The sequence below is a fragment of the Podarcis tiliguerta genome (genome assembly GCF_965153285.1).
Source record: "Podarcis tiliguerta genome assembly, chromosome: 6".
Taxonomy (NCBI): domain Eukaryota; kingdom Metazoa; phylum Chordata; class Lepidosauria; order Squamata; family Lacertidae; genus Podarcis; species Podarcis tiliguerta.
The window spans coordinates 22,883,517-22,910,114 of record NC_139539.1 but is presented as its reverse complement, the minus strand read 5'-3'; the positions used below and the strand labels follow the sequence as shown (position 1 = coordinate 22,910,114).

At 44.5% G+C, this 26,598-nt stretch overlaps 1 protein-coding gene across 1 annotated transcript; it reads left to right on the top strand.

Moving 5' to 3' along the window:
- Nucleotides 1–26,349, top strand: SDC4 (syndecan 4). The gene is made up of 6 exons (XM_083447138.1): nucleotides 1–388; nucleotides 19,197–19,332; nucleotides 20,521–20,564; nucleotides 21,664–21,856; nucleotides 23,257–25,070; nucleotides 25,238–26,349. The coding sequence occupies exons 1-5, from the start codon at nucleotides 308–310 to the stop codon at nucleotides 23,409–23,411; spliced, it is 609 nt and encodes a 202-aa protein (XP_083303264.1). The 5' UTR covers nucleotides 1–307; the 3' UTR covers nucleotides 23,412–25,070; nucleotides 25,238–26,349.
- The last annotated feature ends 249 nt before the right edge of the window (nucleotides 26,350–26,598 follow it).

Sequence of the window (26,598 nt, the reverse complement as noted above, 5' to 3'; positions counted from 1 at the left end):
GCTCTCAACCTAAAGCAAGCGAAAGGTTAAAGAGGGGGACCCCGAGGTGCTGAGTGCGAAAGCGCTAGGAGAAGCCCGAGTTCAAGCCGGGGGGAGTTCCCCTCGTCGTCACCGCCGCCGCCTCCTCGCAAGCGGAGGCCGCAGCTTCGGCGACTCCTCCTCCCGAGGGCCGGGCCAGGCCGCGTATAAGAAAGCTGAGCGGCGGCGGGGCGGGGAAGGACGGGACACTTGGTTACCGCGCCGCTGCCGCCGCCGCCACCGGACCAGCCTTTGCTCTTGCGCCTTCCTTCGCGGACCCCACGACGCCATGAAGCCCAGTCGCCCCGCCGGCCTGTGCGCCCCCGTTCTCCTGCTACTCTTGCTGCTGGGCGCCGCCGCCGCCGAGTCGGTGAGTCGCTTCGGGGCGTCCCGGGAAGAAGGGGTGGCGGACGCTGGGGAGTCGCCGGCATTGATTTGGTAGCGGGCGCGCGCGATTGTAAGGAGGCAGGCAAGGCTTGGTATTTTCCGAAGCGTGGGGCGGGGGGGGGGGGAATCGGTAGCGGGGAATAATTGGAATGTGTTGATTCTGCCGCGGCCCCCCCCTCCGTCGCACACGCTAACTTGTGAACTTTTGCACGAGGGGCGAAGAGGGAGAGTCTGCAAACCGCCCCATTCCCTCTCCCTCCCCCATTGCTTTGGGAACGGGACTTTGGAACGAGCGCTTACTTCTCCTTAATCTTTCCTGGTGCTGCTGCTGCGGGCGCCGTAACGGGGTGGGGGGGGGGCAACGGAGGTCGCCTGCTTGCCTGCTTGTCCTCTGTAACGTTGGGACGAAATTCTGCTGGCTCTTTTTGGGAAAGTGGGATGGGGTTGGGTTCCCCCCTTGTTTTCCCACATGCACGCCCCTCTCCAAATCCCTGGAGCTATGGATGGGAGCTGGGAATGAGACCCCCCCCCCCCGTGAAGCGAGGAGCATGCACATTCCTTCTCCCTCTCCCAGTCCGTTTTCGCTTGTCGTTTTCCTCTTCCACCGCTACTTGACCCCCTCCCCTAGTTAACAGTGGAGTATCCCCCCCCCCCCACTTCAAACGCCTGGCGGCTGCTTAACACTTTCCCCCTCTCTTATTCCAGTGAGGCTGATAGGGGTGGGTGGGATAGGCGACCCTTATTCTATTCCCCACTTTGCTCCCCTTGCGCCCGCTCGCCCGCTGGCTTTCGTCATCCTCTTGACTTGCCTTGCGGCTTCCTCGCCTCCCTCCCTCCCTTTCTCCTACCCTCTCATCTCAAGTCTCCAAATACCAGCACATTTTGGCAAATAACGTGCCCCGCTGCCTTATTTAGCACTTCCTCTCGCTCATAGCTGTGGAATGAGTAACCGCTGACCGAAAGCCTGGCTCTGTTGCAATTCCCTAACATCATGCAGAACCCATTAAGTGAAATCCCCAGGGCTCTGTCATGGTACAAATCGGGAGTTTTCTTGTAGGTCTGGATTTGATAATTTTCCCTCTCGGTTGTTCTCTGACAATAGGAGACCTTGGGTTGGGTTTTTTTTGTGTGTGTGTGTTTTCCCTTTTGTTCCTCCTCTCCCTCCTCTCCCGCCAACCATAATACACCTTTACAGGTAGTTATATCTCAGGTAAACACCCTTGCCTCTTGACCTTTGACCATGCCGAATACACACTGGCTAGAATATGTTTGCTAAGACTATGCAAAACCGTTGTGGGGTGGTGAGAGCCTTGTTTCAGTTAACTTAATGGTGTTGTATAGGCTTGGCAGGAGAAATTTTGCATCTGAAGGGGTGGGAGAAGGTTCTTGAGTGCATGGAGTGGAATAAAAGAATAATTCCAACTGTGTTATGACTCCCGGCAGACTGCTCCTAGGAAGGATGTGACAGTATTTTAGCAGCTCTAAAAAAGAGACTTTGCTACCTCTTTCTGAAGTTGGGAGTGGTAGCGTGCATAAAATAAGATTTATTTATTTAATCCCTCAATAAGAACAGCCTGCTGGATCAGGCCAGTGGCCCCTCTAGGCCAGCATCCTGTTTTCACGGGGCCAAACAGATGCTACTCTCCCCTCCTGCGGTTTCCAGCAAATGATGTTCAGTAGCATTCCTGCTTCTGACTGGAGGCAAAGCATAACCACCATGGCTAGTAGCCATTGACGGCCTTGCTCTTCATGAATTTGTCTAATCCAGGGGTCAGCAAACTTTTTCAGCATGGGGCCGGTCCACTGTCCCTCAGACCTTGTGGGAGGCTGGACTATATTTTTTTTGGAGGGGGGAAAAGAACAAATTCCTATGCCCAACAAATAACCCTGAGATGCATTTTAAATGGAACACACATTCTACACGTGGGCCGGATTTAGAAGGCGATTGGTCCGGATCCGGCCCCTGGGCCTTAGTTTGCCTAACCATGGTCTAATCCTCTTTTAAATACATCCAAGTCCGCAGTCACCATTGACTCCTGTGGGAACGAGTTCCATAGTAACTCCCTTTTTGATAAGGATAGATTTGTTTTAATCTTTCCCTCTGTGGTTTATTTAACATTTACCTGTGCTGTCTCCTTACCAATCCAAGCCTTTCTTTTTTGTTTGGACCAAAAGCACAACTTGTGGAATTCCCTCCCCTTAGAGCTGGGTCTGGTACCTTCATGGTGATGTCTGTGTGTTATTATCACATGAGCCTTTTTCTGCAAATGGCAGGGGTGTTCCTTGACCTTCTTGTAGATCAGGTTCAGCCTACATCATTTTGCTGTCATTGGACATAGGCAACAGAAATAATTACGTACGAGTTGCCTGGAAGTACTACAGCATGTGTTTGCTACTTTGCCTAATTGCTCTTAATGTGCTACATTTAGTTTGTGGAAAACATAACTTCTTCATATATCGATGTGATATGAACTCATTTTGTTACTGCGATGTCGTAAATTGTTTATTCGTTTGTCGTGGAGATTCCTTTCATGCACCAGTAAAGAAACCGTCTTGGGAAACTTCTTCCAGGGGATCTGGATTTTTGGGTGTGTTCCCTCCCCCCTTCAGTAGGTCTGAGGGAATCTCAGGTAATTTTGAATCCAGGCTCTAGGATCTATCAGCAGCTTTTGTTCAGAGACTTGCCACTATCTTTAAACATTCCTTCAGCTCCCTTATCAGTCAGAGATGCTGTTGACATGCGGCTTGAGTGTTATCAAAATATCTAGCCATCTTCTCCTTTTTACTTGCAGTCCTGTTAACTACCTGGCCTGAAGTAGATGGTGGGTCCAAATACACAGGAATGTACTCCCCCACCTTTTCTTTTTGCAATGGCCCCATTTAGTGACAGGAAGATTATGTGGAGTTTTCAGTAGACTAATCCACGTATTCACTTGTGGCAGTTGTCTCCTTTTTAAAATGTTGTAATTTACTACTTTGTTGATTGGCATATAACACTTCAAAAAGTTGTCCAGTAAATTCATTACCCGCCAAGTATTGCAATAAAAAGGAAGGGTGTAAATCTAAAAAAATATTTCCTGAAGCTGCTCATCCAATGCATACATGAATCTTTGTCATGGAGAATCAACCAGGTCCCTGGTGTTACAAGAGTAAAGGAGCCAGTGAAATTGGCTTTCCTCTGCAGTGTTAAAACAGTAGTAGAATTTCCAAAAACTTAAGTATCTGATTGGCTCCGCTTCACATTTTGTAAAGTAGTGCAGCATTATTAATGAAAAAACTGGTTTGTCCCGTCCTGCTGCCGTGAACCCCTCAGGCTTGTTCTTTCTATTCCTGCTCAGTTTTTTCTTCTGTCTCTCTCAATCAAATCAGCATTGTTAACCTGAATATGTAACTTTATTTTTTTGTTTGTACCATATGATTTGGACAGGCTCGGGCAGAGTTCAGGTGTGCCCTCATTTGCCTGATGTGATATAACTACCTGTTCTGCAAAGGCAAAATAAGAATGGGCCTTAACAGCTATTCCAAATGTTCTTGCTTCATCACAAAGGCAAGTTAGATGCTAATACAACATTTCCCCATATAGGCAGTATATGGTCAAGCGGCACACGCAGCTCTTGTGTGGCCAGTGGGAGCCATTTAGAATTTGGACAATCCCAGCTTTTCACTTATTAGGAGTTTCTAGTCCTCATGGTTGCAGGGTTATCAAATAGCAGAAAATGCAAAGGAACTGGAAACATGGTAAGAAGTACAGTTCTGATTTCTGTTTTCCAGAATCTTCCAACGTTAGGACTGCCTCTTCCACACTTGGTGGTGGAGGGGGGGGGGTGTCCTGAATTAAAACACTGTAAATCAAGATTACTATGAAAAATTAACAGCTGCTAGGCATGTACAGATGAAGTGCAGTTCACTTTGGTCACAAGTAATTAAAAGTGTAAGTTGAGTAGCTCTTGAGCTCATCAAAGACTGCTAGTTATAACCATGGTTGCAAGTTATCTGAACATGTTCTACATGAGAGATGGGGAATGTTGTTGGACTCCAGATCCCATTATCCATAATCATTGACTCTGCTGACTGAAGCAGATGGCATTCAAGTCTAGCAGCATCTTGAAGGACTACAAGTTCCACATGCCTGTTTTAGAGAGAACATCCTCACTAGTCTGTTTCTCTCTCCACTATGTTTAGGAGGAAGGAGGTTCAAAGCATTGTGAACTGGCAAATCAAGACCCTGTTACTAAGACCCATGCACTTAAAGCACATCCAACACACATTTAAAGCACATTCCTTCCCCCAAGATTCCTAAGAATTGTAGTTTCCCTGTCACAGAGATACAATTCCCATCACCCTACACAAACTACCATTCCCAGGAATATTTTTTTTTTGGGGGGAGGAAATGTGCTTTAAATGCCACTGTTTGGATCTGCCCTAAGTAGCAAAAAGGGGGTGGGCTTCTTGACCAATGTATTTGGGACTGCAGGCAGTAGATAGATTACTTTCTATTTGTGATGCAAGCTTTGCCCACAGTGTGATTAACACTGTTGATCTCTTTAAAAAAATATTTATTAATGTCTTCTACAGTAACAAAAAATAAGTGCAATTTGGGTATTATGGAGTGCAACATAATTACAAAAAATGCTAGGTCCACTATATGTCTAAAACCCCAAACAATGTCCCTATATTTTCAAATAACCATGTGATGAAGACAGGGTTGCTACAGCTTGTCTAAACCTGCCATTAATAAACTTAAAAAATGGATACCATTCTTCCCTCCGCCCTTCCCTCCTCCATTACAGTAACAATAATGAAAGGAAAAAAAATTCGACTACAGACAATGAAAAATTGTCCAGGCATTGTATTATAATAAAGTTTCATTCAGTTACAGTATTCTAAAAGATACCATCCTTTATCAAACAAATTGAGTTCAGTCTCTCCTTGAATTGCCTGACGGAGATAAGTTAGAGGTTTCCGAGAGAGCTATATTCTCTTTATTGTTATGCCACATCTCTTTCGGCACTGGCTCTCGAGATTTCCAATGGGATCCTGTTACTCGTCTCATGGCATCTAATAGCAGGTACACCAAAGTCATGTGATGCTGTAGGATTTCAGCCACTTTCTCACACTGTGTTGACTTACTTCTGCTGGGCTGGTGGTAGCCCCATCAGATATCCTTTCTAGGCCTCTTTCCACCGCCAGTGTCTCATAATTAACGTTTGGTTCTGGGTGGGATGTGCAGTTGTGACAAACATCATAGAGGTCTAGAGAAATAGCTGCATGGGTTGGTACCAGCTTTGTTTCAAATTCTTGGGTACTACTTGACTGCTACACCACCCACCTTTCATAGCTAGGAGTGGTAACATTTATGGCTTGCTGATTTCCTTTAATGCTCTAGTACTTTCAGGCCTAGATTCACGTTACGTGAAAGCAGTTCAGAGTCGTGGCCATTATAATCCATTGCAAAATGTTGTTCTGCTTAGTTTTGCATTGAATTGTCGCATCCCCCCTGCTTAAGAAAGGCTGAGTTGGGCAAACCTGCGCCTTATACTAGCCTAACAGTGAGAACACCAAGAGCTAGGTAGTTGCATTGTCAAGCCAAGAGGTCCCTCCACATATGTGTAATTTATCAGATTTTGGTACCAGAAAATAAGACACTTGCTATCCAGTTCTGCTGCCATCACTTAACAACCTGGGCTGGCATGATTGTCACCACTTTTTTCAGCCAAGATGTTCATGGTGCTTGAAAATACATCTCTGGTTCCATAAATCTTAATAGTGGTTGACATGGCAGCTGTGGTGCTTTGGAACTGATTAGAAAAACCCTTGTTCAGCTGGAGAGCGCTGTCTCTGCCCAGTATGTCAAACTGGGTTGGGAAAGCTGCCAAGATGTGGGAAAGTGTATGACACACGATTGTGGTTCATTGGTGCTGTTGGCAAGTTCCTACATGAGACTGAAGATGAGTTAATGGAAACTTACTGGGGAGAAGGGAGGGACAACCTCCAAGCATTGTGCTTACGTCACATAGGAATTTGGGGGGGAGTAGGGGAAAGAGAAGGCATTGCAACACGTTTGGGAACGGGCTGACCTCCCATCTGTGTGTGATACAGAGAAACAAAGAAGGCTACTTGTTATGCCAATAACAGGAATTGATTGGGGTGAGAGGGTCTTGTGGAGGACTGCTAAAGAGTCTTTAAGTGCACGTTAAATGTACAACTCGTTTTCCTCTTGTATCAGACACTATTGTAAACCAGAGAAGTTAAACTGTCCTGAGTGATCCTGACCTTCTGGCAGCTGTTATTGATGGCATTTGGGCTGATTGCTTAGACGTGGAGTAATGCAAGCCCTGAGAAAAGAAGCTTGAAAATATTTGGATTCAAATGGGTTTGTTGTGGCGAAGCTGATAAGCTCAGCTCCTCAGAACAGAGCAGGGACACTGGAAAACAATTCCCTAAGAAGAGGCAATAGTTGTTCCTGTGTCTTTTAACGTGTAAGCAACAACTTGAATGCATTGATACACAGCGGATAACTTAATTATACGACCTTTGGCCATGTTGAAATAACACATTTTTCATGTTGCAAGCCCTTTAAGTGTATTTTTTGTTTTTACCAGACTCAAATCAGTTTAAATTAAAACAGAGGTACATTCCTGTGACCAGTTCAGCAGAGCTTTGTCTGTAAGGCAGAAGGAGATGGCAGAATCTGTTCACCTTCATGCAAGTGACTTTTTCAGTTTGTCTCTGACCCTAGTGCTTCTTGCACTAGAATAAATGTTTTGGAGTAATACATCATCTTTATTGGCTTTTTTTTTAAGGACTAGGGTCTGCTCTTCTGCTCCCAAGGTATTTCTGACTACCTGAGAAAAATAATAGCTGTCTGCAGTGCAGGAAGCATAGACAAAAGACAACAACAGGTTTTTTTTTTCTTATTTCCCTTCTTATTTCTCTCTTGTTTTCCTATTTCTTTCTTCCCCAGCTACATTGACATGTGATGGTTAAGGATGGGGAGAAACAGAATAGCTGGTAGGGACTAACTTTATTATGGAAAACATAAAGGCTTCATTGGAAATAAAGTTAAACAAAAACACCACTACTGCATCTTGGTAATGAAAAATTTAGAGATTTGCAGCACAGTCCTTTGCACGTCTACACTGATAAGTCCCATTAAGCTGAATAGGGCTTACTCTTCACCTAAGTGTGTGTAGGAATGCAGTCTGTGAGTGCACGAAATAATTCATATTAACTGAACTTGGCAGAACCTGTGTATAAGCTCTTGAAGGCTCACACATATTTACAATAAGCAGTTGGCATTTAGGACAGCAAACATTTGACATGTATGTAGGACCAAAGGTGTGGACCTGTTGAATCCAGTAGAAGGAATTGTGTATTTGCTTGGCCTTCTGCCATGGAAAGATCTGTGGACACAGAATTACACATATGCCAGTGTGTGCATTTTGTGGATGGCCTTTCTGAAGCTGTGAATTGCTAACTGTCAGCACCCCCACCCATTCATTAGTAGTGGTAGCAGGTCTTGTGCTTGACTCAGATTTCTGAGAACTGCACGTTATTTGGAAAACTCCCTGATTCAGTAGCTACAACTGAGCATGTGAATGAGTGTTCTTTTCATATAAAAGTGACACTGAATCAGCTTCCATTGATGTGTTGCAGTTCTGGCAAGTGATCGCAGAAGCTGCATATGTAAAAAGGGGGAGAACTGGCAAAGACCAGAACTCTCTTGTCCAAAAATTCCAAGCTAAGGCGGATACTCTTCTCTCACTCCTTAAGCAGCACTCTGCAATCTGCTGTATTATGTTATGAATGCCTCTAATTTTGACTACACAGGTTTGGCTGCTCCTATGAACATAGGAAGGGTTCTGCTGGACTAAGTCAAAGGCCTTATCTTGCCTAGCATCCTATTTTCCACAGTGGCCAACAGACTCCAAGCAAAGACATGGGCTCAGTAGCAGACACCTCCTTAAATTTACCAGCAACTGGTATTAAGAGACATGCTGGCTCTTAACAGCGAAGGGATATGGTAATGTCTTGAGTCATTGTGGAGAGCTTCTTCTGTTGGTTGGCCTCTTCCACCCAGCTGATGGACTGGCAGAGTCAATAAGTTATCAAGATTCCCTTTCTGAACATAAAAACCCTAGAAATTTTACAGAATGCCAAAAGGGTTGATGTATTGATCTGCACATGCTTAGATTTCGGCTAAATAAAGATAAGACTTGGCATCCAGCAAAACAGCACTAGGAGCGAATATGCGGCAAAAGTGGCGTTGCCATTGTAACTCGACAAATGATTTCATTTTATAAAAAAATCAAAACAAGGGCATCTAAAAAAGTATTTTGACCACTCTTTTCCCTTGTTCTGTACTGCCCACTTTTGATTAATCCTCACACTGTTTGGCATTCCTCAGACTTGATAGGGATTCATGTAGGTGGGCTTCATTTAATGGAAGAATTCCTTAGTTCCACTGACTCCTTTCTTTGTGCTGCCCATTTTCCTTCAGCTATGGCAATGCAAAGATTGGTTCAGTGCAGTGCTTGGTATGCTGTTATAATAGTGGAAAGTACCTGATGCTTTGGACTGTAAACATTGCTTATTTCCTGTGATTCTGGAAAGCATCATTGTCTGGAAAAGTCACGGGTATTAATCAGATGTAGAAGAGGAAGGTTGTGCTGATCTCTAGGCCCCCTGATTAGATTAGATTATGTAAAGCAGAAACCCCTGCAAGAAACAGCTGTGCAAACAAACATAGACAAACTGTTGCTACCTGTAAAAAAAATTTCCCGGTACCTTGCTCATTGGGACTTAAGTGTGGGGGTGCCAGATAGACGAACAATTAAACGTACCTTAGCAATGGAAAGCTAATAGGATCTTGGAAACCAGTTGAGGATGGTAGTTAAAATGGTAGAGCATGGAGCATCTTTGCGTAGGGGAGAACTCAAAAGGTTGCAAGGAGCTATGAATCAGCCATGGTTGCTCGTCAAGATGGCTGTATCCAGCTTCCAGGATAGGATAACATGTCCCTGAGTACCAGTTGCACAACAACCATGGGAGAGGTCTCTTGCCCTTGTGGACCTCTGGCTGGCAACTGTGGCAAATAGGATGATGCACTAAGCAGACCATCTCATTTTCCTAATCTTTTGTAATTTAGATGTGGTGGTTCTTCCACAGACACAGACAATTTATTGCACTCGGGTCACCTAACAAATACCTTGGATCCGCTGAGAAAAGCGGAACATTTTCACCTCCCTTCCTGTGTTGTTTTCTTGGAATCTGCAACTTGCAAGCAGTCAGTCGTGAACACAAGTGTGTGCACAAAGAGAGTTGTATTTGCACAAGCTGGGTAGGTGGGGTAAATCCTTACCCCATACTGTTTCTCTTGTCCCAAACAGAGTGCTTGGAACATGGTGCAGAGTGAGTGCAGGTGTGAAAACCAAAAAAGGTTATCTACATGGTCTTGACTCATGAAAGCAGTGCTGGATTAAACCCTGTGGAGGCCCCTAGGCAGTCAAAATCCCGGGACCCTACCTCACATTGAACTAAGAAAGCTTGATTGTAGCTTACTTTCAACATCAAATCAATATTATTTTGATCCGTGGTTGCTGGGTCCCCATAGGCTGGTGCCTCCTCTTCCTACCTGGTAATCCAGCACTACATGAAAGCCAGTGTCTCAAAATGCCATGTAACCTTTGTGCTGGTGTGGCTTTTGGGGCTTTCTGCACAGTAAGGCCTTCTTAGGATACGTAAGACCAGTTGAAATATGCACGACTGTAATTTCACCAGAGAGTCTGCTGACGGGAGGATTCCCTTCCTTGGAACTAACGAGTCACAAGATGGAACCAAGTGGTACTTCTGCTTTCCCGGCCTGGTTGGCCTTGTCAGATGTGACCTCACCCTTCACCTCAGCAAAGGCATTTTGAAGGAAGTTTGGTGAGTCAGAACAGACTGCTGATAGCAAGTTTCCTAAATGCTCTGAAAGTCTTAAGCAACACTTTTCTAAGGCATAGGCCTTAGAATCCAATAACCTGAGAAGCATAAAAGTTTACCTTGGCTGAGGGACCACATAAGCTGCCAAGCTGTTACGTGAGCCCAGCGCAGGTGGGGGAGAAATGATGGGGACGTGCCAATTTGGGGCTTTTTAAGGGTTGCCTTTGCAGCTATTGTCAATATGGCTCTGTCCAAACATCATATTCTGTTTACTTGAGTCACGTTAGGTAAATCTAGTGAGCTTAGTGCACTTGTAAAGCTGACCTATATGGGCTAATATGATTTGAAGTCCTGTAGGGCAATGCTGTTGGCTAAAGCTTGCACATGACTTGCAAGCAGAAGAAATTGGCCCAAGGAGGTGAACTAAAATGGCTGGAACATCCCTTCAGAATGTAAATAGCTTCAACTTTCATTATGGAAGCAGCAGTCCTCTAAACATTGATTCAAGTCCATTTTCTTTTGCTGCTAAGACACTGAGTTGGCTCAGTTTTGCAGGAACAAGACGGATGCATATGCTCTTCCCTAGTGTGCTTTGCTTCAGTTAGCTCCTGGTTTAGTCAACCCATAGTTCTACATCTGAACTGAATTGGCAAACTATGGTTTGGAAAAGGAAAATGCAGCTGGGGGGGCGGTGGAGGGAACGTGGGCTAATTCAGATGAGGGCTGGGAAAGAGTTGAACTTTCTCCAAATTTAGCAAGGACACAAACTCTTAATGAAAAAATGACTCAAAGAGGAGCAGATTTTGAATGTAAATTTAAAAAAGTACACCGGGATCTCTTAACTTTTTGCAGAATAGGATTTTTTTTAAAAAAATCTCCCCCTAGCCATTTTTTAGGGAGACACGTAGAAATGACTGGGAAGACAACTATATTGAACAGGGAAAACTTCCTAAACTTGTTTGTTTTAGGGCACCCATTTGATGTTGACTTGCTTGACCAACACTGTCCTGCTCTGCGGTGCCCTTCATGAATATTCTGTGCACCTGCCCACTCACAGGTGTGTGCACCTATTCACCTGGCCTTGCCATTGCCTCATATGTAAATTGGTGGTGCAGTCTAGAACATTCCCATGCAGCTGCACGTTGCAGAGTAAGATCAAGGTGGGGTAGCAATCTGTTTTGCAGGGAAGCTATTGTTGAACTTGCCTTTGAAGAGTCTTTGATAAGCTCTTGAGGAACCCGGAGGTGTTCCCCAGAACTTAGCTTGAAAGCCGGTTCCTGTGTGACAAATCCCCTTCAGAGGTATGATTCAAGATGAATCCAATAAATTACCTGTTACGGAAATCCAGCTTAATAAAGGCAGAATAATTAGTGTAATACAGAGAAACATAATAGGTCTTGGTCTTCAGAGCTAAGATGAAACAAATGAACTTGGTGCTTGTATTGGTGACAATACCTGTAGCTTAGCTTATCCTCAAGTCCTGCAAGAGCATTGGTGACATGTAATTCAGTCCTTTGCATCTGTGTACTAGCTGTGAAACTTAACTCTTGCACCACCACCCACATGGTTCCCAGAGCAAACCCCTGCGCACTACAGAGGAGAGGTGAATCAGTGGAAATCTTGTTTCTGCTTTCTCCATCTTGTCAGCAGGAGTATTTGCTCCCAGGAATCTCTGGATCCAGGCCTGAATGGATATGCAGAATAGCCTGGGGAGTGCAACACTGGGGAAAGGGTGGTCAGATCAAAAACTTGATAGCCCTGATGATGGAGGCAGAGATGGAGAGGAAGTAATAATGGCCTGGGTGGGGGAAATACCGGTCAATCATTAATTGTGGGCAAGAGAAAAAAACTATCCTGTGAAGTGCTAGTTTCTGCGCAACTCCTGTTCACCCCATCTCTCCCTCCCTGCACACTGAGCAAATTAGATTCAGGCAGCACAAGCTGGCCTAGTACAGTACAACTCATAGAACAATTTGCACATTTAAGCAAACACTTAAAGGCATACTGCGAAAGGAAGGGCACACGTAGAGCGTCTTAACAGTCTGGGAGGGGCCAGGGGTGTTGTCTTAGATCGCAAAGGTACCACTCCTATCTGACTGAGAAGCCAAGAACAAGCATGCTTTATAATCAAGACTGGCAAGAGTCGTAGAGCCACTACAGCCGATGTTTCACAGGCTTGGGAATACTCCTTCTAATCCATCTGTCCACACATACGTAGCCTGTCACTTGTGTGTGTGTCTTCTGCACCCAGTGAAGCTTTTAACATCTTCGGCTAACCAAATAAAGCGGTGCCATAAACGAAACCTGACTGGTAATTCTGCCTCCGCTTCTTTTCCCACACTTTTGTAAAAGCTGCACCCTAAACGCGTTGCCTTGAAGTTGGGCAGATGCAGGCATTCAGTGTGTGCATCAGCCATATTTTGGGGGGTTGGCTTCTGAGAAGTCTGAATACCAGGAATTCACAGCATGGGAACGCATCTCTCCCCCACCCCTCGAACTGAGTTGCTTTCCATTTGCAAATGGTTAGCGGCAAACTGCCACCTTCTTCCTTGAGTTTGTTGGTCCAGGTCCTTGTACTTGGTGCTGCCAGCCCAATAGCTCTGACGGTTTACCCCACCTGCTTATGTACACATTGCTGGGAAGTACTAGCTAAGGCTGGCTATGGAAGATTTAATTGCCTTCCCCGTTAAAAGCAGTGCATGGCAGGGCTCTGTCTCTTTGAGATTTTGCAAATTGGAGTCTGCTGTCTTTCAGCAGAGCCTGGAGGGGAATCTGGATTCTGGGGCTTGGATCTATAGAAGTGAGTCGTTCTGAAAGCTGCTAGAGTCACAAGCAGGATTCCCCTAATAAGGCAGCTAATGGTCTTTGATGTGCTAGCAGCAGTTTGGGTAGTTGTCAGAAAAGCAAGAAGTGGTGGTTGAGCTGAAATCGTGAAACAGAAACTCAGATGTATAAGCTAGGTGCCCAGTGGCTCCTTAAACCAAGGTTGCAGTTGCCAAAATGGAATGTCTAGTTGCCATTTTTGGGCAAGATGGCTCTAAAGTCTTAGAATCATATAATCATAGAGTTGGAAGAGACCACAGGGGCCATCGAGTCCAACCCCCTGCCAAGCAGGAAACACCATCAGAGCACTCCTGACATATGGTTGTCAAGCCTCTGCTTAAAGACCTCCAAAGAAGGAGACTCCACCACACTCCTTGGCAGCAAATTCCACGGTCGAACAGCTCTTACTGTCAGGAAGTTTTTCCTAATGTTTAGGTGGAATCTTCTTTCTTGTAGTTTGGATACATTGCTCCATGTCCGCTTCTCTGGAGCAGCAGAAAACAACCTTTCTCCCTCCTCTATGTGACATCCTTTTATATATTTGAACATGGCTATCATATCACCCCTTAACCGCCTCTTCTCCATCATTTTTAAAGTGATGGATTGACTGTGATTGATTCTCAGTTAAACATCTGGCTGCACAGGAAAAGCATTTTGGTTCCAGAAATTCGTTCTGGTTGTGCAGATAAAATATAACTGATAAAATTCTACAGCATTGGAGGGTGGGGTTTAAGTGTGAAAACAGTCCAGATCCATTGATCCCCAGATGGTGGAGATATCAGGCATCAACCTGGTGCCCAGATATCTTCAGTTGGTTGCAGATGGTTCAAAGCCAGGTGCAAAAATCGTGTAGCACCTGGCTAATTTTGAACACTGCTGTGTTAAAGTGAGAAAGGAGCCAGTGGTTAGTACCTCCTTTCCAGGGGGCATACACATTAAATATAGCTTTTATTAATAATCCCTGCACTAACAATCATCCTTCGGAATATCTGGGTATGTCTTGGTGCATATGATTTCTGTGGCAATATTTGACTGCCTTGCTGCAGCAGCACTTGTGGGTAGCAGAATCAAGGTGTGCATGTGTGCCTGCACACAGTCTGTGGCTGGCAGCTGCAAAGCAAATCTTTCAGCAATTTGTAGGCTAGAAAAGCTGCTTCTCCGCCCCTGTGCTCCTCCCAGCCATGTTTGTTAATCTCGCTTGGCACTCGATATGGGCAAATCTGCTTAATGCTCAGAAGATACGCTGCAACTGGATTAAATGTAGAAGTGACAGGCTTCTGTAGTTAAAGGATTCAGCTGGAGAGCATATTAATAGCAAAGCCTGTATACGTTGCCAGAAGCTCGTGGAGCTGCAGTGCCCCTCTGGTTGCAAAACAAACAGAACTGCCCATCAGGCTGACCCTGTGCAGCTCTGTTCAAAAAGCAGAAAATAATGGAGGTACAGCAAAATCCAAAATCGGCACCCACACAGTTTGCTTTCATTTTCTAAAGGCAAGCAGGGCTCTTAGGGTGGGACAGTGCATGGTAAACAAGCCCTGGAAATTAGCCCCCCACCCCTTTCAGTGCTCCCAGATCATTATGATAGATTCGCAATGTATTCATTCATTGATTCTGGAATATCAGGTAGGTAAGACTAGTAAGGTCTTTGGAAACAGAAAAGAACCCAATTTCCCTTTATTAGAAAAGGAAGAAACCTAGCTGCAAACTCCAAAACTGATACCTGAAACTCTGTGGAAGTCTAAAGGATCTCCAGAGTTGCCATTTAAATTGGCCCAAAGCAAATGTGGACAGGCCCTGCTCAGACGTAACGTTTTTAGAGACTTTGGAGTTCTTAAAGAAAACACAATTATCAAAATGTCTTGTGTGTTGGAATTGCGGGCAGTTGGGGCATAGAAATGGGACTGCATGTAGACAGAGTGAATGGCAAGTGATTCATTCTGGGTGCAGCTTCCTATTTGTAAGAATGGCAGCAAGGGCCAAGCAAGACTACATAATGCACCTTCATAGAATCAGTGCTGGATCTAGGGCAGTATGGGTGGTTCCCTCACACAGGGTGCTGAGCTGAGGGGAGAACAGCAGCAGCAGCAGCAGCAACAACAGCAACAGCAACCTATATTTACACCAGTAGTTACTGAGAAGATCCATGAAAAGCAACTGTACCAACAGGAATAAGAAAATAAGAAATATTCAGGAAAGGGTGCCAAATTTTGTCCTCACTCAGGGCACCATATTACCAAAGTAGAGTAGTACATTTTTGCTCATATCGGAAAGTGGTTGGCATTGCAGATTTAAGTCTTCCCCGGGCACAGAAATGTAGTTACCACCCTGTTCAACAGGAGTGCCTGTCCAGGAAGGTCATAGAATCATAGAGTTGGAAGAGACCACAAGGGCCATCGAGTCCAACCCCCTGCCAAGCAGGAAACACCATCAGAGCACTCCTGACATATGGTTGTCAAGCCTCTGCTTAAAGACCTCCAAAGAAGGAGACTCCACCACACTCCTTGGCAGCAAATTCCACTGTTGAACAGCTCTTACTGTCAGGAAGTTCTTCCTAATGTTTAGGTGGAATCTTCTTTCTTGTAGTTTGGATCCATTGCTCCGTGATGGACTCTCCTTCCTTGAAGGTTTTTAAGCAGAGGTTGGGTGGCCATCTGTCATGGATGCTTTAGTTGAGAGTTCTGCATTGCAGGGAATTTGGACTGGGTGGTGTTCAGAATTCATTCCAGCTCTTTGATTCTATGGTCTGTTTAGCCTCAGTCTCCATTTACAACTTGCTCATATGAAGTAAGCTGTCCAATGTTCCTTAGGCCTAGCAACAAACCCTATGGTTCTTAGTGACCCATATTCCCAGCTGCATCGGGAGTAGCTTAGTATAAACCAAAGCAGAATAACTAAACCTTGGGTGTTCAGGAAACACATTTGAGAAGCTAACCTGCGGTTAAAGAGCTGTGCTTAAAAGCAAGCAAGAAAGGAGGCTGCTCTTCAAGGTTTGATTTGTAGCTCCCTCAGGACACGGCACAAGCTTGTCCTTCTGGGGGTTGTGACTGTGGCCACAGCTTGGGGAGAGATTCAAAATGGTGGATGGAGCAATCCTGTCTCCTGCTCTATCCTCAAGTTGTGCCCAAATATTCTGTTTCTGTTGCTCTGTAGATATAGACTCTACTGCTAAAGAAGCTGTCTTTCAATTCCTTTTTGGCCTCACTAAAGGTCTCTGTTAACTCTCAAAAACTCCTATGTATTATTATACACATAAAGAAGTTTTGTGCTCTCCTGGCATGCATTTTGAAGCACAACTCCCGTCTGGGGATCGAGCACCAGATTGGGAATGGCTGACATAGGACAATGGTATTTCATTCAATCGCATGGGCTCCTCCAGCAGCAAACACATCTGGGTCAAGTCTGTGTTTGGATCCGGCTCGGTCACTTTCTTGCAAACGAGTTTAAGTAATAGCTTATCAAAGCACACTCACACAAAAGATGGCGCATGTCTGACTGTAGTCTTGCTCATCCTCTGATCTGATAACACACCCACCCACCGCCCACTTCTGTTAGCCATTTTTCTAGTCTAGCCTGCTTAGTCTTTCAAGCCTTTTGTCAGCAACAGATGGGCACAAAGGAAAGTTATACCTGTGATTCATCACAATGAATGCAGCCTTAGTTGACATATGGGTGTGCCACAGCAGTTAAGAACTGCTTGCTTTGGACTGCCTTGCAATGAGGACAAAAGCTGGTTGCCGTATGTGGACCAACTCTTTCTCTCAGAAGTCTGTGGCCTCAAGGACCAAATTCTGCACACAAAATGCATCCCATCTTGCAGAGTTCGGTTTTCCAATTGGGTTGCATGCAGAGTGTCTAGATCCTGTAGCATGGCACGGTTGAGAGATCTGGAATCTCTTGGTTAGTCCTGATCAGAAGCAACCACAGGATACTTCTGCCATTGACTGCCTCTATAACTCTTCCTGAACTTGCATCAGACTAGAGCTGGCAAAAGGACTTGCAAAAGGACTTTCTGACCTGTTTCCCTCAACATGCCATTCATTATTAGTGCCGTTGGGTCATCCATCCAGTGCTGCAGCCCCTTTGGCTGTATGGGTTCTCAGTTTTTCCTGCGTAAAAGCTTTCTCCTCTGGTAATAGTAAGTTAATAATCAGTTGCTCTTCAGTCAGTGACTCCAGATACCTTGACACAGAGAAATTCTACCTCTATCCGGGCGGATGGAAATTTGTCCCTCAGGCGGAAACAAAAAATAGTTCAGTCCCCAAGCTGGCAAATGACCTAACGATTCTGGAATTGAGTTGTGTGTATTTCTAAGCTTCCATACTGGTCTTTTGATACCCAAGGTGTACTGAGCTGCAAGGGAAGCTGTCTTACCTCGGAGTAACTCTGAAGGTTGCTACAGGTTCTTTGAACAGTGGAAGGTAAACAGGCTCTTATGAAACTGCCTAGCTTGACATCTGAACCTTGGCAAAGTCACTTTGGCTTTTATGTACCGTGCAACAGCTTATCTATTGCTGCTGTTGCTGTGCTAATTCCATATCTGTGGCTGCATTAGGCCCCAGCATTTAGTTCTTTTTTATTTTCAAAGGGCAGCTGCTGAGTTTGCTTTTTAAATTGTATGTTCTTGATGGAGCACTTAATTCAAGTGAGTTAGTATTTATTACGAAAAGAAAAAAGAAAAACCACCCTTTGATCCTCTTGTCAGCAGAATTTTCAGATGGGGGAAGCAAACAAATCTGTCAGTTCCAACCTTTGTATAATTGTGTTAATTGAATTCGGAGGCCTTGGGGAAGCAAACAGTGCCGTTTCACATACGGCTGGCTCCAGGCACCAGCACTGTGGGGGAAGACAGGCCAGACATTCCCTCTGCCCACTGGCGGCATAGGGCAAGATGGTTGCAAGAACTTTAAATAGGGTTGCTACTGCCAGGTTGTCGTGGTGCCTTTAAAGCTGGCAGCCAGAGAAGTTGCCTGCTCTCTTCACCCTTCCCTGCTGTAGCAAGCAGAGGTTTTACTTTGATGCATAGGAAGTTTCAGAGTAGAGTGGATGAAACTCCGCAGGTAGAGAAGAACAAGGCAGCAAATGAAATGGACCACATCTTCTCCTGGCACTAGTTCTGGTAATGGCCTGGCAACCCTCTTAATTATCAATGGGTTTGCAGTACTCCCTGGCACTTGGGCGATCTACTGTTATGTGTCACCTTGCCAGCTCGAGTTAGGGCTCTGGTATGGTGACTGGTGTTGCTCCTTTTCAATGGTACATCTTGCAACTTGATGCAGAAACACCCCTGTCCTGCAGGAGCCAGCTGTGTAGCCCGTAAACACCTGTGGCTTTTAAACATGTTCTTCTAAGTTGGTTGATCAAGCTACAAGCCATCTTTGAATCAAGCTATCAAGACATCTTTGAATTCTGCCTATCTCTGGAACAACCAGTTTGGCATCTGGTCCATCAAGACTCTTCCTATAAATTATATATAAATACACACACACACAGAAAGAGAGAGAGAGAGCGCAAAAATACAATTCTAAAGTTTCATCTAATTTCTGCTTAAGAATACAATGCTTTGCCTTACATTCTCTAAATAAACTACTTATTTCTAAATCCTACTAATACAGCATAAACACTCCAGTTATTTCTTAATTCCTCACTCATTTATGCTAGTTCATAACACTTAAAATAGAATTCTTAGAATAATTAATTCTAACTCCCTTTTCTTTTATTTGTTTTCATCCAATTTTCAGATTTTATTAAATTATTGTGTCTAATTACCCAGTCTGTTAACTTCTAGTATCCCCCCCCCCCCGACAACTAATATCAAACCTTCAGATGTCAAGGAGATAAAGATCTATGCAACTTTTAGAAGATATCTGAAGGCAGCCCTGTATTGGGAAATTTTTAATGCTTGGTATTTTACCATGTTTTTATATATGCTGTAAGCTGCCCAGAGTGGCTGGGGAAACCCAGCCAGATGTGCAGGGTATAATTATTATTATTATTATTATTATTATTATTAACCATTCCTTATAAATCTTGTTTCCCCTTCTTAGGTGAGAGAAACCGAGACTATGGACCCACAGCTATATGAATTTCCATCTGGAGATTTGCCAGATGATGAGGACTCAAGGCCTGACTTTGTAATTGATGAAGATGGCTATGACTACTCAGGTTCAGGAGATGAAGAAGGTATATATACTTCACTCTAAACTGCCTCTAGCTCCAAGCCAAACAGCCTTTTGCATGTGTAAAATCTGTGCTCTTCTTGCCTAGGCTTGTAGTAAGCCGCAGGTTATAAATCTGAGATGAACACAGGTTGTTTGCATTGTGCTCCTATTTACTTTGCTGAATATCATCTGGCTAAACTTGGGGTGAAAGCATTGTACTCCCTAATTTGAGGCTTTGCGAGTGCACAACCACCCTTTGCCAGGTGTGTGTGGATGGGAGATGCTCAACCTGCTTCGCCATTTATTGCAATCTGAATGCCTGCTTATACCTTCTAGTTCACATGCCTAACTTGAAAGGGAAACAAATGCTCTTCTGTCACACAACCACCGTTCCAACAGTGTGGGGATGCAGCCTGCACTTGTATGGATAGCTCAGTTGGTTAGACCATGGTGCTGATAACGCCAAGGTTGCAGGTTTGATCCTTGTATGGACCAGCTGCATATTCCTGCATTGCAGGGGGTTGGACTAGATGATCCTCAGGGTCCCTTCCAACTCTACAGTTCTATGATTCTATGGAACAACTAGCTAAGAAATTCAAATATCCTCACTGACCTGCAGCAGCTGGTCACTGGCCAGGGAAATTTCCCCCATTGTTGTGGTTCTGTTAGACAACCCCCATTAAGGCTGTATTTAGGAAGAAGCTTTCCTCTTCCTTTCTTCGGAAACGGCTCTTCTTTCTCCCTCCCCTCTCATTACTTCAGCCTTTTGATGGCACAACAGCCTCGCATTTTGTCCCCTTTGCTTTCCCCAAACTCCCAGCACAGCCTTGCTCCGACAACTTGTTGCACGCTGCGTTCTCAACGCGGAGGAAAAACAAGCTCCGAAACTAGCACGCAACAAGTTGGGGCAGATCTGGGACTTTACATGAGCCAGTTCTCCTCAAGGAATGGGTGTTTGAAAGAAGGGCAGCTCCTCTCTTGAAAACAAGTCAAACAGCACGCTGTGTGTGGACTTGCAGTGGCAGTCCTTGCAAACGGCTGCCTGAAGCAAAACCCCACTAGGTCAGGGAAGTCGGGGGTTGGGTGGAGATGTGAAAGAGGAGAGTGCACGATGAGGCGATAAGCTGTCTGATGCAAGTTTATCAAAGTCTTCTGAAGGAACGGCAGTATAAATCACAGTAATTAATACATTTTTTCCCTCATTATGCAGATGATACAGAGGATGCCTTAGTTCCAGCCTCTGAAAGACCTATGGTAGGTATTTGCAAATACTCTTCACTTGGCGAAGAAGTCATTCAGTTGATGTGCCACCTAGGACTTGCTTTTACATGGCTTCTGAGAACAGGCCACCCAGCTGTGTTACTGAACCCCTGCAGGAACATTGAAAACTGGAAAGGCAAAGCGACAGCGGCTTGTATTTGCCGCACTGCTGACCGAACCTCCTGTCAGCGCAAGGATTTATGCCTGTCAAATGGGACTTTCCTCCCACTGTGTGCTCTCTAAATCTGTCCCGGGGTTTCCCCCACAAGCCTTTGGAGCAGATTTGGGGTAGGTGTGGTGCACATGTGGCGGGAGAAGAAGGAAGGGGGGGGGGAGTCCCATTGAACAAGTAGCAATCCTTGTACTGAGGGGATGAGGGAATGGGTTACTGCTGGGTAGGTTTACTTATTGTGTAGATCTGCATGGCTTTGGCATAGGCAAATGGTGCATGTTAAAGACCCCTGGGCATTTCATTTTTTAAAAAAGGTGTGCTGCGCAAGGTAAATGGCGATCGGAAGTGGCACATACCGAGGTAGCAAACAGTACAGTGTAGTAGCACTTTTTTATTTTCTTTTTTTGAAAATAAAAAGTACATAATTACAAATGCACAGTGTAGGATAAGAAAAAGGAAAAAGGAATAGTACCCATGCAGAAAACAAAGTAGAAAAAAACAAAAAGGAATTGTATACGTTACAAAAAACAAAAGTTACTGTAGTTTAACCAGACCTTTAACCTAATACAGTATTTATAAAAATGAATTCCAAATCATCGTAAAATTTGTCCATTGACAAGTCTGTTTGTAGAGTGTAGTAACACTTGACAGTGCTATCTGTTTCCAGAATACCAGGGTGTCTTTGCTATATAAACAACATAAATCTGTTCTGGAGCAGCATCTACAGCTGTTGGCCACTCCTGCCATATTGTCTCTAGATGTGCTGACCCTTGGTTATTACTGTTCTCTTGGAACACTTAAGGGGAGACGCTGGCGCCCAGACGGGTTCAACCGTTCACCCTTCTTTCTTTCCCGTTCTGTGAAGCATTGCTCTCAGCTGTGTAGGTACAAAGGCATGACTCATCTTTTCACTTCATTCAGGAGCCCATGGACAACTTCATCCCTTATTCCAAAGGAGAGACAAAGGATAGCGAGCCTGCTGTGATAGAAATAGAAAATGATTCTGTTCTCAGGAAACCTGCGCCCTCTGAAGAAGGCGATGAGCCATCCAACAAGATCTCGATGGCCAGCACAGCCAATGGCAGCATCTTTGAGAGGACAGAAGTTCTGGCAGGTAACCATCTTCTTTTTGATGGGAGAATTAAGTTTGCCACTCCTTAAAATGGGAAGATGCTTCATTTGCTGAAGAGAAGCTTTTTATCAGGAATACAAAGAACTAACAATACGGATGTGCATTGCACAAATAAGAGGAAAACGAAAATGTACAGGAGCGGTGGGGAGAGGACGTATTTTTAACTGTTGTTTAAACAACATGGCCAAGCTTCTATAAACATGAGAAGGCCTGTAGATGGGCAGCCACAGTTCTGAGAAACTCGCGGTCGTCTACTCACATCGCTACCCAAAATAAGAAGCATTTCCGTAACTTAAACTTACCGTATTTTTTGCTCTTTAAGACTCACTTTTTCCTTCCTAAAAAGTAAGGGGAAATGTGTGTGCGTCTTATGGAGCGGATGCAGGCTGCGCAGCTATCCCAGAAGCCAGAACAGCAAGAGGGATTGCTGCTTTCACTGCGTAGCGATCCCTCTTGCTGTTCTGGCTTCTGAGATTCAGATATATTTTTTTCTTGTTTTCCTCCTCCAAAAACTAGGTGTGTCTTGTGGTCTGGTGCGTCTTATAGAGCGAAAAATACGGTACATTCAGCCTAAACATTCAGCAGGTTTAAGCAGCCCCTCTCCCCAACTCCATATGAGTAGGTGCAAGAAGTTGTGTTTAGAGATTGGAGCCCCATGGAACATATTTGATCTCTAGTGAGATGATAAGTACAAAGATAGGGCCATGCTCCTTCCATGCACCTGGCTTCCTTCCATCGGTTGGAACATCTGCATAGCTTCTGAGAGCATCAACTGTGCCCTGAATTTTAGTAGGGCTGCTGTTCATGCATGCATTATAAAACATGTTTGATGTTTTATCGTGTTTTTAATATTCTGTTGGGAGCCGCCCAGAGTGGCTGGGGAAACCCAGCCAGATGGGCGGGGTATAAATAATAAATAATAATAATTATTATTTATTATTATGATGCTGAACCTGTGCAGACATTCTGACCCGTGCATGGAGCTGACGTATGCAGCAGTTGTGATTCCAGTAGATGAGATGTCTCTTACACATACATCCTGGAGCACTAGAATGACTTTCAAAGTCACAGCTGGCAATACCTTGACCCTCGTAGCACAGGCTGTTGCAAGGATAGGTGGGAAGGGGGAAAACATTGTGCTCTACCTTGAGTTCTTTAGGGCAGCAGTTGGATGATTTAATTGTAATAATAATAAAAAAATACCTAGTATCAGTTGCAACTAAAGTTGGGTGCAAAACAGCTTCCAGTACTTACTGTGTAGCGGAAGCCTGAGACGGAAGCTGCATTGCATGACGTGTTGGAAGTAGGTGCAAATCTCTTCTGTTTCCACAGTATTTACTATATGCTGCTATTTCCTTTCTCCCTCTCCCCCCTACTTCCAGCTCTTATTGCAGGTGGGGCAGTCGGGTTACTGCTGTTTGCTGTCTTCCCAATCCTCCTCCTGATCTATCGCATGAAGAAAAAGGACGAGGGCAGTTACGACCTGGGCAAGAAGCCGATCTACAAGAAAGCACCCACAAACGAATTCTATGCCTAAGGCTTGCCAGCGACACAAACCTATTTGGGAGTCAGAAACAGACTTTGTTAAAAAAAAAAAAGCATTTGGACTGCGGACAAGAAGCTCTGAGACAAATGCTCTCTTGGATCTAACGTCAAAGTGATTTTTTTATATATATATAAAAACTTTGTGACCCTTCCCATCCCGCTAGCCAACAAGGACGCAAAGTAAAAAAAAGAAAAAGGCAGCGTCCTAGGGAGAAAAAACCCCTTGTGGGGTGTGCGAGTGTGCGTGTGTCCTGAAATGCAAAGCAAATTTTGCCAAATGCTCTGTTTCGGTTGGGTGAAGGGGTTTCGTATGTGAAACTGTTCGCATTTGGTCGTAGTGCTCCAACTTGTCTTGTCTGCAGAAAAGGTGTAAGTTCATTTCGACCTGTAAGAAGGTTGACCTGTAGCGGGGCCAGCTCTACAAGGCTTTTTCTTTTTTTGTATAAAGAACTTATTTATGAAATCTCCTGCGCTACAGTGCACGTTAGCCTTGGGAGAGAGCAAATCTGCTCTCTGCAGACTTGAGTATCTCAGTACTATTTTGGATGCGGCTGTGTGAAGAGATGATTTCTTCCTTGGTGGAGAGAGGGCTGGGTGGCCTATAAAAGCAGAACAGTGTGTGTGTGTGTGTGTGTGTGTGTCAGGGGGGATGTCTCCCACTTTTTAAATGGAGCTGAGTTGAAGAAATACCTTTTTTTATTTTTAGAAGAGGGTTTCCTTAAATAAAAGACGCTAAGAAAAATTCCCTGCCTATACAAGTTTGTAGAAAGTATTCCGAAATTTTAAAAAGTATATATATTTTGTAATTTTCATGAGTTCTGTTTTGTTTTTTTAAAGTCCCTTTCCCCCCTTTGCTGGACATCTCTCCAGATGAATGGCATTTTATATCGCTCATTGCCAGAACCGATGCAGCAGCTACAGTATGTTAAAGCTCTCTAAGCTCATATCATAGGCTATTCTAGGCAGTTGAGAAGAGAATATTTATATATAATTATAAATATATTTTCTGGAGTAAAAGCAAATAAGTTTCTGGGTTGTTGTTTTTATATAGAGCTATTTATACTTTCTAAGATGGCTGCTCTGTTTTTGGTAACTCTTCTTTTTATACGTAAAACACTAATATAATGAAACTCCTAATGATTGTGAAAACTATTTAAGCTTGATTCTGTGTACTATACCCGAAGGCAATAAGTTCTGCTAGAATTAATGTCTGTCTGCAAAAATCAGATTTCTTTGAACATGACTAAAATATAATTGGAGGTTTGTGTTTTTAGCCTTGTAATATATTATCAGTGCTGTGGAGCTCTATAATATATATATTCCAGTAAAATGCACACTTGAGGTTTTGTACAGCCTTCCTGCAAGGGGTGCTGGGTTGCTCTCTTCCTTGCAGAGTTCCCCTAAATGTCTTCCTCTTCTCGATGGAGTCATTACTTCACATATGGTGTTGCTAATCAATGGCAGCTGAACAATTCAGCTGTGTGGGTTGGAGTCTAGCTTTTACACCCAGCTTCACTGCACGGGCAGCATGGAATTTCACTGCGGGGGGTATGATTCGGCCACATGCTCCCGTTTGCTTATCCCGTTTTAATGCCACGGGGTGACAGAAGACAGACTTCAGAAGCTGTTTGGTACAGAGAGTGGTGTCTCTGTGCAAAGTTGCTATTCCCCCTTCAGGCAAGTGCCAAGAGGTTCCAAATACGTGTTTGTTTTTCTTTTGGGCTCTTAATTGAGGCTATTGGCTTTCAGAGTTCTGAATGGAAGTGGGGATGGGGAAGTGGTTTCTTTTTTGCTTTGGGCTATGGACCACCTTTCCAGCTGCGCAAACTTCTAGGACCACCACATGCTAGTAGGGAGCAGGAGCAAACGTGGGTAGAGCAGTGAATGTAAATGTTGCCTTTGCTAATTTCTCTCTGCTCCATCCGGGCAACCAAAGGCACTCTCAGAACTGAAGGACACCACCTAGCCAGGCAAAAAGGGGATATGAAGAGGTGTGTTGCTTGGGGAGAGTCTTGCGAGGCAGGTAGCCTCCTAGAGGTTTGCGTTTGGCATCCTGGCTTGAGATTCCTCACCCCTCGTTTGGAGGAAAGTGTGCAACTGCTGCAGCGGAGCTAGGCTTAGATCCTAGATCTTTGGGTTGGGGATGTAGATAGTGGTATCTCAAGGACTTTTAAGCTGCATTGCATGGACTACGGCTTCTGTGCAGTGACTTGCAGTGTATCTGGTGTAAGCTGGGTTTCCTAGGAAGCGAGTCTCTTCGGAAGTTGCTTTCCAGGGCCCAGCTTGATTCCGATGTGATCAGATTGCATCTGCACAGTCTTGTCGCCTCTGAGAGCAAAGGAAGGTCGCCGTGCAGTGGGGGGGGGGGGTGTAATTTGCAGGAAATCTGGTACTATGCAGCGCAAGGCCATCTCCTAACCACACAGATCCTGGCATAATCTTGAACTACTTGCATTCTTTGAGCTGTAGCTTTTAAAAACGTGACATAGTCTTAACACTTAACTTTGTGGTCCTTGCGGGAACAGAAGGGGCCTGTGCAAGGTTCTCTGATAAGACGTTACCAGAACAATGTACGGCTTGCTCTTCCCTTAAAAACAAAAACAAAACACTTTTGGCAGTGAATTCATGCGATGATTTTTTTATCATGTGTATGTTAGACTGCTCTGATGAACATATGGGTAAAGTTTTAAGTGTGCAATGGATTTTTCTTTGGCACAAGCACAAGTCTTTTCAAACTTGGCTTCTGGAATTGTTTAGTTTGGGGTAGGGGGCTGAGTGGGGAGGATTATATACTTAACACATTTTTATAACGATTGCTTGGAAAACATGTCTGCCTCCTGATTGCTCAAATGAGATTTCTTGTATATTTGCTTTTGTTTTCACTGTCACTGATTTGATAAAATAAACTGGTACTTTCTTAAAAAAATAAATAAGTCCTGCTTTCTCTTGCATAATTCTATTATGGTGATGAATATTGGGTAGGTTTTGACTCACCTCCCTTTACTCACATGGACCAGCCCAAAGGCTGTGTGCATGATGTCTGTTTTGAGTCCAAAGTGGTGACCCCATAGGACCACCGGAACGTGTAGAAGTGCCTCTTCAGACAAAGGGGCCTTCTACCCTTTCTAAGGCTCGTCCCCTCCTGGATGTTTCCCAAGCAGTGTTGAACTGTGTCTGCA

What these genes read in the sequence shown, in the direction of transcription:
- SDC4 (XM_083447138.1), top strand. Translation starts at nt 308, where the DNA reads ATGAAGCCCAGTCGCCCCGCCGGCCTGTGCGCCCCCGTTCTCCTGCTA. An exon ending in GCGCCGCCGCCGCCGAGTCG is followed by an intron (nt 389 to 19,196) that starts GTGAGTCGCTTC and finishes TCCCCTTCTTAG; the next exon opens with GTGAGAGAAACCGAGACTAT. An exon ending in GAGGACAGAAGTTCTGGCAG is followed by an intron (nt 21,857 to 23,256) that starts GTAACCATCTTC and finishes CCCTACTTCCAG; the next exon opens with CTCTTATTGCAGGTGGGGCA.